Source organism: Chiloscyllium punctatum, chromosome 42 (assembly GCF_047496795.1).
Source record: "Chiloscyllium punctatum isolate Juve2018m chromosome 42, sChiPun1.3, whole genome shotgun sequence".
NCBI classification, from domain to species: Eukaryota; Metazoa; Chordata; class Chondrichthyes; order Orectolobiformes; family Hemiscylliidae; genus Chiloscyllium; species Chiloscyllium punctatum.
In genome coordinates this window covers 12,367,386-12,379,422 of record NC_092780.1, presented here as the reverse complement: position 1 = coordinate 12,379,422, position 12,037 = coordinate 12,367,386, and the positions used below count along the sequence as shown (strand labels likewise).

The 12,037-nt window shown below is 42.3% G+C and overlaps 1 protein-coding gene across 2 annotated transcripts in view; it reads right to left on the bottom strand.

Annotated features, from left to right (window-relative positions):
* rapgefl1 (Rap guanine nucleotide exchange factor (GEF)-like 1) overlaps positions 1 to 12,037 on the bottom strand; it is a 111,080-nt gene that overhangs the window by 75,491 nt on the left and 23,552 nt on the right. For both annotated transcript variants that reach the window (XM_072561410.1, XM_072561409.1), the window contains exon 2: positions 3,141 to 3,723. In XM_072561410.1, coding sequence (XP_072417511.1) covers positions 3,141 to 3,528 — 388 coding nt within the window. In that variant the 5' untranslated portion in view covers positions 3,529 to 3,723. The remainder of the gene's footprint in view (positions 1 to 3,140; positions 3,724 to 12,037) is intronic.

The following is a 12,037-nucleotide window of genomic DNA, read 5'->3' as shown; positions in this document are numbered from 1 at the left end:
GACCATTCCCAAGGTAGTCCACCACATCACTGATGTCTCATAGGCCAGACCATGTATGGTCATGCCTGGTTTAGATCAAAGAGTAATACAGCACAGCAAAGGGCCCTGCAACACATCAATATTGCACCAGCATGATGCCTTTCTAAACTGAAAACCTTTTGTTTTTTTGTGATCTGTAACCCTCCTTTCCCTGCCAATTTGTATCTCTTCACGATGCCTCTCCAATGTTGCTATCATCTCCTCTGACAGTGTATTCTCGGGACTGAACACCCTCTCTGTAAAATCTGCCTCTCACATCTCCTTTAAGCTTACTCTGTTTTTACCTTAAACTCATGTCTCCTAGTAACTGACATCCATACCCTGAGAAAAAGACTCTGATTATCCATTCTACCCATGCCTCTCATTTGTGAACTTCTATCAGGGGGCCCCTCAGCCTTCGACTTTCAAGTGTAAACAGACCAGGGTTTGTCCAATCTCTCCTCATAGCTAATACCCACCAAACCAGGCGACATCCTGGTAAACCACTTCTGTGCCATTTCCAAAACCTCCATATCCTTCAGGTAGTGTGGTGACCAGGATTAATTAATTTTGACCAGCTTTTTTTGCCAGAATTTGAACCCATGTACCCACAGCATTAGCCGGTATGTGTGGATTTTTACACCAGTGACATTACCATTGCATCATCATTTCTCCACGTGGGACAAACTATCTGCACTCATAGCTAGTTTAGCTAGGGCTATCCGCATATAGATTGATGAGGTACAGACTGGTCATGAGTCTGTGAGGTATTGTCAATGGAATCTTGTGGTACAGCAGATTACAGCTGGTATTCTCCGGTGATGGAGGGGAGGGTGGTGGGTAAGGTGCTGATGTAGTGATCAGTTTTGTCTTGGCTGGTGTTAAGCTCCAAATGTTATTAGAACCACAATCATCCAAGCAAGTGGAAAACATTCCACCATATTCCCCCTCACCTTAGCTTTGTAGAATGGTAACCAGGCCATGGAAAGTCAGGAGGATAGCAACTTGCTGCAGAATTCCCTTGTGACCTCAGCATTTAAGTGAAGTGTCTGGTCAAGGATAACCCCGGTATGTTGATGGTGGGATGTGCTAATGGGTAGCCCACTTGCCACCAAGAGGGCTGTTTGCAACCAGCCATATGGACTCCAATTAATTGCAGAAGGGGTTTCCCAAAGTGTTTGTCCTCGAGAAACCAATAACAGGAACAAAACAAAGCAGAGAAAACCATTCCTTCCCACATGAAGAAAAGCTTTTTTGAAGTGATTCACATGTCATCATAATCAAAGCTAATTTCGTAATGGGGGAATAGAATCTCTGCAGCGTTTACTGGAATAGTTGTATCTTCTCAAACTTTTGAAGGAAACAGAAACTTAACCTGTTTGCTGACTGTTTTGTAAAATTAGTATTTTGTCACAAATTCGTGTCTCTGGTTCAGCACTCATATTCAATGGAGAGCCACATCCTGTTTACATAAGGCTGTAATTTCAGCCATTATCCAATTACAAAATATCTTTCAAAGACCACAAAGACATTTAAGGTTTGGAATTAGAATGAAGTTTTGGAAGGCTGAAACACTCGTAGTATTTTACTTGCATCTTGGGTAAGCTTTAAGTGGGCTTTAGCAAAATGTGTGCTTTCTGGCATGCAGCCAAGGAAGTTAGATTATTTTAGATTAGATTCCCTATAGTGCAGAAACAGGCTCTTCGACCCTCCGAAGAGTAACCCAACCAGCCCCATTTCCCTCTGACTGATGCACCTAGCATTATGGACAATTTAGCACGGCAATTCACCTAACCTGCACATCTTTGGACTGTGGGAGGAAACTGGAGCACCCAGAGGAAACCCACGTAGACATGGGGAGAATGTGCAAACTCCACATAGACAGTCGACTAAGGCTGGAATCAAACCTGGGACCCTGGTGCTGTGAGGCAGCAGTGCTAACCACTGAGCCACCGTGCCGCCCATCAGATTGATTGCAATTGGGATCCAAAAATCTGATCAATTAGTTTTCGAACTATACTCAATACAGTGCTCATCATAGGCATTACCAGACCTTGACAAGTTTTTTTTTGATTATCCACACAGGGGATGTGGAAGTCACTGGCTCTGCCGAGACATCAGTTAAGAGTGCTTAACATTGCTGTGGGTGTGGAGTCACAGGTTGGCCAGACTTGCTAAGGAAGGCACATTTCTTTGTAAAGATCAGATGGGGTTTTTTTTCCACAACAATCAACAAGATTGCCATTAGACTTGTTTGTGCCATGATCGAATGGTGGAGTAGCCTCAATAGGCCAAATGGCTTAATTCTGCTCCAATATCTTAAGGACATTTAATTCAAGGTTTTGTACTGAATCCAAATTTCACCACCTGCCTTGGTAGGATTAGCATTAAAGAGAGTCATAGAGCTTTCAACAGCATGGAAAGGGGGTCTTTAGCCCATCATATCTGCATTAGTCATCAAGCATCTTTCTAGTCTAATATTTTTATCCAGCATTTGGCCTGACTGTGTGATAATTGCATTTCAAATGTTCAGCCTAATACTTTTTAACTGTTTTAAGGACTGCTCCATCAACTACCCTTTCAAATACTAAGTTTCTGATACCCTGCAGGTGAAAATATTTTTCCTTAAATCCCCTCTAAATTTCCTTTCTTTAAAAATGGTTCCCCCGGTTAATGACTCCACTACTAAAGGGAAAAGCTTCTACTTATTAACTTGTCCATACCTCTCAGAAATTTATACACCTCAGATTCTCCTCACAGACTTCTCTGCTCCAAGAATGACAATCCTAGTCTATCTAGTTTCTCTTCATAGGTGACAGGTAACATCAAGGTTCTTCTGCACCTTGTCTAGTGCAATCACATCCTTCCTAAAGTTTGACAACCAGAACTCCACTCTAGCTGTGGACTAAATATTATAAACTGTTCCATCATAACTTCCTTGCTCTTGGAGTCAATGCCAATAAGGTATCCCATTCAAACCCGTGGAACAGCCTGGGACTCTGGATTAGCGGTACAGTGAAATTACCATTGATCCACAGCCTCACCTAAATATACTCCAATTCGAATGGCTCATTGATGCTGCTTCCTGTAGCACTAGACCTTCACCATGTTTTCACACTTACCTGCATCCGTACCGTTCTTGGTTGTCTCTAGCAGTCCCTCCAGCACATGCTCCACGATGTTCTCAGGGGTGTCTGAGAGATGCCACAACTTACTGCTGAGAGTGGACCCATTGGGGCTGATTTCCCCCGATGACAGGGAAGGACTGGTCAGGTCGTCCTCTGTGTCTGTCCATTTACTCTCCAGGCATCCGATGTCCGGGCTAAACTCATCTTTGGGGCTGGGGCTGTCACTGCCAGACACTGTGTCCTTTAGGAATGGGAGTATTTTGGAGGCGCTCGGACGCCGCTTCAGGGTCCCTGGGAAAATGCCATCCTTTTCCACGCGGCTTCTGGTCAGAGTTGAGGTTTGTTTCTTCAGAAATTTCTCTATCTGCTTCATCCCTGTCATCGTCTTGGAATACTGATCGGGACTGAAGGAGGACTCTCAGCGAGTCTGAACGCCTGTGCTTTTCTGGGCGGGGCTCTACCTCATCGTGAAAGCTGTTTGTTTCAAACGAAGGCGAACACAACGCTGGAGGGCAATTCACTCCCATTGACTGTTTGAAGCAAAACAGGAATTTCCATGGCAGTCTGCAAGCTGATACTAGTAGGTGAGAGGGAAAAAGAGGCAAAAACAACACAGCAGTAATCAGACAAGATGCTATACAGTCAGTAAAATGAATCCCAAACCTTGAAAATAGTAGAAAGGGATTTACCAGAGACTCAAATCTTGCTTTAAAGTTCTTCGCAATTTAACCTTTTAAATCCTCCCCTCTTTTCATGAGCCAGCATCTTTCCTTAACTCCCTCCCACTGCCATTCACCATTCCATGCATGAATAGGCAGCTAAGAAAGATTTGCATTTGGATTGCACTCTTAGTGTCTGCAAGGTATCCCAAAGTCCTTTCCAGATAACAGCACATTTGACGTCTGGCCCCTGCAGTAATGCAATGGAGCTGCTTCCCAGGTCCCACTCCTGCTGCTCTGTAATCGGCTGCTGGGCAGAATCTCACGGTGAAATTAGTGCCAAAATTTAAACCCTTCCAGGATTAGCGTTTACCCCCTTATCTAACACTTACTCCCCATTAGCAACTCCCAAACCTCCCCAGCCCATGTTGCCAGACTGAGAATGGAAACACAGTGAGGTCCAGGGACAAGACGGAATCCACAGCACCATGCAGCTCAGTGTTGGTACAGGATTAACTATTACACCTCCAATTCCACCTGACAACTTATGATAAGAGTGCCCAATTTGTTAGGTTTTCTTTGTTTCTTCGGGTCTCGCCAAACAGAAATGACCTTTGCTTAGAAAATTCCAAATCAAATCATATAATCCCTACAGTGCAGAAGCAGGCCATTCGGCCCATCAGGTCCACACCGATCTTCCAAAGAGCATCCCACCCAGACCCACCCACCTACTATATCCCGACAACCTTGTATTTCCCATGGGTAATCCACCTAGCCTGCACATTCCTGGACACTATGGCCATGCTAAATTGCCCAATCTACCTAACCTTCACATCTCTGGACTATGGGAGGAAACCCACACAGACACAGGGTGGATGCGCAAACTCCACACAGATACGCTGCCCCAGTGTGAAATCAAACCCAGGTCCCTGGCACTGTGAGGTGGCAAAATGCTCACCACTGAGACACTGTGCTGCCCATATGTAACCTCTGTCAATGCGCCTAACTTCAAGATTGTGTGGAAGAATGTCAAATCCATCGTGTTTCCTCCAGCACCATCGCTCCTTATCACAATGCAATTTTGTTGCTTACTACGACAAAGTGAGGTGAAATCCTCATGCAATGTCAGCTGGAGGTTATAATATTTCCAAGACCCCATGATTATAAATTAGTCAGGATTCCTGCTCCTGATTACAATTCAGTCACTTGCTGGAAAGGTGCATAGAATCATGGAATCGTACAGCACTTAAGAAGATCACTTGACCCTTCACGTCTGTGCTGGCCTTTTGAGAGCTAGCTAATTAGTCTTACTCCCCACAGCCCTGCTATTTTTATCCCTTTCAAAGTATACATCCAATCCCTTAAGAAAGTGACTGTTGCATCTGCTTCCACTACCCTCTGAGGCTATGCAATCTAGATCATAACAACTCACAATATTAAATTAAAGAATTCACACTGAACAAGGATAAGCTCCAATTCTGATGCAAGTCCTCCCCCGCCCCCTGAGGTTGAACAATGACCTGTCCAGTCTCACCATGACAAATGGTCACTTGAACAAGCTCCCATGGGATCCAATAGTCTTGGATCGACTCCCAGAACTTCCAGGAGAGGAGAGTAACAATGAGGGTCAGTAGTATGCAAAGAGATTGCATTGAGAGGGGGTGGTGCTGGTGGAGGTGAAGGTGGGGGTGGGGGGTGGTGTCACAATGGGTCCTACAGGCTTCTGTACAATCTCAACGTTAATCACATTGACAGAGGTTACCCAAGGTCACTACTCACCACTCCTTGTCTTGCCATACCACATGGGGTGCAAGGGAAAATGCTCAACCTATCACTCTAACCGATGGATAACGGTCTCACCATTAGCAAGAGAAAATTACTTTCCTTTAGTAACATTGCTTCACACCATTCACACACTTCCCTCACCCCATCCCTCCCCAAGAAAATTAGGAAAACAAACTTAGTTTAATTTAACAAATTGCTGAATCAGCTTTTTTACCGCTAACATGCGCTGCATCAAACACACATCACTGCTTTGCTCAACAGCCTGGCAGAAGCATGGACACGGAAGGACAAACTTCAAAATAACTAGACTGGGTATATGCTAAATATAAACAAATAATAATCATTCTTGATCACACCATTGGTCATCACTTTGAATGGCAAACAGAAACTACAGATCGGAAAATTGAGTTGTTTCAGTCTGATTAACCCTTAGGTGTCAGAAGAGTTGCCAGTTTTGATATGAATACCACTGGCCATCAGTACTCAATATTTCCCTGTTGTGGTATTCTAAAAAATTCTTCCTTTCAAACTCTAATGAGTGTAGCAGAAATAAAATATTGAGTAAGGAAATTAAAAAATGTTATTACTTTTTTTCCAGAAGGCAGAATGAAGCCTGATATTTTCAGACCTTTTTCTTGTGTAGGACTGAAGACCAGGAAGGTCCCAGGCACAATCAAGCGCTCAGTAGGTTAACTGCAGGCCAGAAAAAGATGGCCACAAGCGGCCTCAACACATTTGGGGCTGGGAGGGAAAAGAAAATACAACATCTCACATCTAACCACTAGCCAGTGATACCAAACATATGTATAAATATAGGTTCCAACACAATGATATGGTGCAAATGCAGTCACCCAACGGTCCTATGGATTAAGAATAGTCATTGGATCAAGCGACTACAGAAACCTCTGCAACTGTATCCCCTGATGATTCAGTAGGGATGAGAAAAAGGGAAAAAAAGAAAAGGCATTAAAAAAAATTCATTTTGTCAGTCAGATTTTAGCCTCTTCCAAGTTCCACTATTTCAGTTTAAATCTTGGAGTCAAGTCTCGCATTCTTGGTCTTTCCCCGATTAGCAACTCATGTCTCATGCTATTCGCAATCAGAACCTCCTCAATCCAACAGACTACACTGCCCCCAGCCACTCACGACTATATTCATCCAAATTAGTTCATGAACAGTTTTGACAGAGGGCAAGGCCACTTTAACCTTGCATTCTTCTCCCTTCCAATTCCCTCACCCTTTTTAAAAAAATTAATACAGGGGATGAGCGTTGCTGACTCGGCCAGCATTTATGGCCCATCCCAAGTCACCCTTGACAAGATGATGATGAGCTGCCTTCTTGAACTCCTCCAGTCCACTTGGTGCAGGGACACCCACAATGCTTTTGTCAGGGAGTTGCAGGATTTTTGACCAAGTAACAGTGAAGTAGCAGCATCATGGGAGTCTGTAAAATCCATCCCCAGCCTTGGTATGCTCCATATTCTCACCATTCTCAGACTGAAACAGTTTTTCCTTCAATTTTTATTGGATTTATCAGTGACCATCTTATGCTGCAAGTGGGAATTATGTATCTGTTGTCTCAAGACGTTCAACCACAATCAATATACACCACATGCATTTGCCCCCCAACATGAATGAATCTGAATACAAGTGAATGAGATTTGATGGATCCTGCTGCACCATGTACAGACCTGTCTAACTAAATTAATACCAGGGTGTGGAATTTTGAAAAGGCAATTGAGAATTATGTTTTTCTCCTAGTACTGTATACTAGGTCTTGACCCCTTTAAAGAGAAATGCATTGTTTACATATGTAATAGCATTTTTAGAATTTGGGTTTCAAAACAGAGGCAGATGGTTATTTGTTACTTCTGCAAAGGGTTTCTCAAAATAAACAAGGTCAAAACCTTTCCAGAAAGATGACCAAATCCAGTATATTGTCAGAAAGCAAGTAACAGCAGACTAAGAGTAGCAATGAACAATGTTTACGTGGCAAAAGTGAGGACTGCAGATGCTGGAAATCAGAGTTTAGATCACAGTGGTGCTGGAAAAGCACAGCAGGTCAGGCAGCATCCGAGGAGCAGGAAAATCAACGTTTCGGGCAAAAGCCCTTCATCAGGAATGCTTACATGGTTGGGTGTACAATGGTTAGGGTAAATATGTAAGACCATTAGTTTTGTTTATAAGTTCAGAAGAATCTAAGACACACATGTTTCAAAACATTCAGTGCAGAAGGCACCAGATTTGAGTTTAGAAGCAAATTTAGTTTTTCTCCTAGGAGGCGTTTACGTTAATTCAGGGAACCTGTCACTTTAGTGGAAGGGTTTAATCTTCCAAACCAGGAGAGTTCAGTTAGAAATCTCTAAGTTATTACAATTGAGAAAGTTTATATTTTCAGATATGTGGAAAAAATCATGTTGACAGGTAGGATTCATCACTTTGATTTGCTCTGCGTGAGATCGTTCTAACATTTTGATAGCTTGGTTTGTTTCTTCCTTTATATAATACATTTCTATTCTCTTAAAGAAAAGCTGCAGTCGTGTGTAAATGTCTAATCACTATATTAACGGACAAAAAGAAAACAGCAATCAAGCCAGATTTCATTGTGGGGACTGATTTGTCCAGCCACACCATTAAGTTGGATCAATCCACTATTTATGTTCAAGTACACAGTACATGATACTGCCAGAAACCGCATCAATGACCTCCTATCAAAATAAAAGTCCTTACAAACTCAACTCTGGAGGAAACTGTGACCGATATCAATCAGATGAAGAGCATTAAAACCCTTGGAATTCAACTGAGGCCTTGAACTATGGTGGGCCTAACCTACACACTCCATGAGATTTTCATAGACGACTGGGAACAGGGCAACATTGCACTGCAATACTGGAACCTTCTTCAGTTCTGAAGAGTCACAGTGGATTCAAAATGGTAACTCTGTTACTCTCTCTCGACCGATGCTGCCAGAGCTGCTGAGTTTCTCCTGTTTTTGTCTTAGTGCTCCACAAGATCTTTGTGACACTACTGTCAACACTCTGTACAAAAACAATGGAGGTAGAGCAAGACTATTCCAATGACTGTGGGATCATCATCCTTCCTATTACTGGGAAGATCCTGGCTGGACTACTTCTGAACTGACTAGTAACCATCATTGCAGAAAAAAAGCTCCCACCTGAGAGAACGGGTGTCCTTTGTGATCCAATAGGTGCACCACAGACCTGGGCGTGCACTTAGACAAACAAAAAGAAAAGCATCACCAGCAAAACTAGGGCCAGTATGTTACTTTTTTTGATCACACCAAGGCATTCTGCACGGTGAGCAAAGATAGACTTTGGAAAATCCTTGAAATTCTTGGATGCCAACTCGGATTCCTGGCCATGGTGGAGCAATTTCACAACAATTAGTAGGGAGGAGTTGTAGAGTCATAGAACACAGTAACAGACTCCTTTGGTCCAATCAGTCCATGCCGAACATAATCCCAAATTTAACTCGCCCCACCTGCTTAGCTCCTGGCCCATATCCCTCCAAACACTTCTTATTCATGTACTGATTCAAATGAATTTTAAATGGAATAGCAACCATGTGTACCATTTCCTTAGGAAGTTCATTCCACTCTTTGTGTAAAAGGTTTGCCCTTCTTAAATCTCTTTCCTCCCACCTTAAAAAAGTGCCCCCTAGTCTTGAAGTCCCCCAGCCTAGAGTCAAGCAAAAGCGACCTCTCTGGACCCTTCTGAATGTCCCATGGCCCCATTGGAGCAGGGCTTTGACCTTATTCATCATCTGCATTGTCACGAAGCTGTAGCAGTCAACAGAAAGTCTTAAAGAATGAATTTATGCAAATTCCCAGATTAATGGAGGTCTTTTTGATCTCAGTTGTCTTTGTGCTTACACAAAAATACAGGAAAATGCAACCACGAACTTCTTTATACTGACACCTGTGCTCTCCTGATCCACAGCCAGTCAGACATGCAACACATAACAAAATGTATCACTGAGGCTGCACATTGCTTCAAATGAAAAATCAGTTTAAGATAAAAAGAGAAGCCTTGCATCAGCCTGGACTTGAAGAAGGATACAGACTGCAAAGCATTGGTATTGAACGAAACAAGCTCAATGCTGTCAAGCTATTGAATTATTTGGGGAACATCATTTGACACCACGAGGATTTAGGCCTGAACCAGGTCACAATGCACCTTTTTCATTAATGAGCCAATCAGTTAACTCTGATTTCTCTCCACAAATACTGCCAGACCTATTGAACTTTTTCTGCAATTTCTGTTTTGTTTCGGATTTCCAGCATCTGCAGTTTAAATTCTCAGATACGGTGCTTCCCTGTCAGGATGTGCAATCTTTCAGGTGAGGCATTACTGAGTTCCTGTCAGCCCTCTCAGGTGGGTGTAAAAGATCCCATGGTGCAGTTTTGATGCAAATCAGTAGTACAAGCCAATTTCCATTAGCATCTGCAGTTCTTTCATTTTGTTTTGTTCAGTTTTCTTTTTCCTTTTTCAGTGATGAAAGTCCCAAGCTGTTTAATCTTTCCAGATAGATTCACAGTCTCAGCTCAGGTATCAACTTTGAAAATACTTTGAGCATCTGTTTCGTATTCTTTCCCCTTTGCTAGATATTGATCATAGTGATTTTACATTCTTTCTCGCTAAGCATCCACTGGCATTGAATAGTATTCAGAATTCTCTACCAAAGAAAGCTGTTGGCGCCAGCTCGTTAGATATATTCAACAGGGAGCTGTACGGGGCCCTTGTGGTTAAAGGGATGAAGGGGTATGGAGAGAAAGTGGGAATGGGATACTGAATTTGTATGATCCTGTCTTTTTTTTAAAAAAGATTACTTTTAAATATATGCAATAGAAGGAAACGTCTGAATTGTGACATAAAGCAGCATTTGAGATGTGATAGAAACTGAAGTATCTCAATGTGTTGCCTGGAGTATGAGAGACATGTAATTGATGCCAATTTTCGATATCTGCTCACTGCAGGTCAGAAGGTTCATTGCTTTTGGACAGAATACTACATCCCATTACTCACCATGGAACACTATGCTGCTGGCGAGAGGATCTATCTAACTCTGCTGGATCTTCTAAACTGCAAACTGTAACAATCCCATCACCCTCCATCAATTTGAGGCAAAATATTCATATCTTGATGTATTCACCTTCCTTTAAAAGTCAATTAAAAGGTGTTTTTTTTAGTGAAAGTTTCACAATATATTGGAGCAACTGGCTTTTCTTTCATTTAACCATGTAAAATCACTCAAAAGGTGCAGCTATCACAATATTTGCTGAAAAATGATGGGAGCACTCACAAAATTTGTAGAGAAAGGGGGACAAGTGCAAATACAGGTATTTATAACAGGTTAAATTAATAGATAGCGAGTTTTGAGAAGGTTTGTAGGGCTCATTAGTATCTTTACACACAGATGAGGAAAGACACCACTTGGACTGGGATAACACACCCATCCAAGGACAAGTCAAACAGAAACACGCACAAGAATTCCTAGAAGCACGGCATTCGGACCGGAACTCTATCAACGAACACACTGACTTGGATCCCATTTGCCACCCCCTGAGAAAAAGAACATGAAATGATATCACCATAGGAAATGACATCAACAACCCAAGGAAACCTAAACGCTAAATAAAAAGCAGGCCATACCACCAGTGCTTTACTGGAGGCTCACTGATGATGTTACCTAGTGTGGTGATGAAATGTCTGAAAACAAACCTTCCAGCTCAGTGAGCAAATCTACATCCTAAATTAATAGATATTAATGGAGTATCAAATTTAAACTGTGGTGGCCTGATAGCAATTTCTGTAAAAAAAATTGCAAATGTGTCAGAAATATTTCATGAATATTCAGCAATGTAATGCATTTTCAGCTCTGCCAAGATATTATACAGACATATGGAGCCTTTTATTGTAGGAGTTGTGAACTTAAACCCAGGTATGAGGGTGTTAAAAGAAACTCCTACTGGTACATGACAGCAGCAGTAAAAGATTGTGCATCCTGCTGATCTGGTGTCGCTTTGATTTTACTAAAAGCTTTTACAAGTGAGATTTTATATAGTTCTTTATCAAGTTAAGTGCAATATTCAAACGTAATAGGTCCTTCAGCCCACTACATCAGTCAATAAGATCATGGCTGATGGGATTACTCCACATTCTTACCTACACGATAACCTTTCACTCCCATGCTTATCAAGAATTGATCTATCTCTACCTTAGAAATTATTCTCTATATTCCTCTTCAGCCCTGATCAGATTAGATTCCCTAGTGTGGGGTTGGCCCAACAAGTCCACACCGACCCTCCAAAGAGAAACCCACCCCCCTACATTCACCCCTGACTAATGCACCTAAAACTAGGAGCAATTTAGCATGACCAATTCACCTAACCTGTACATCTTTGGACTGTGGGAGGAAACCCACACA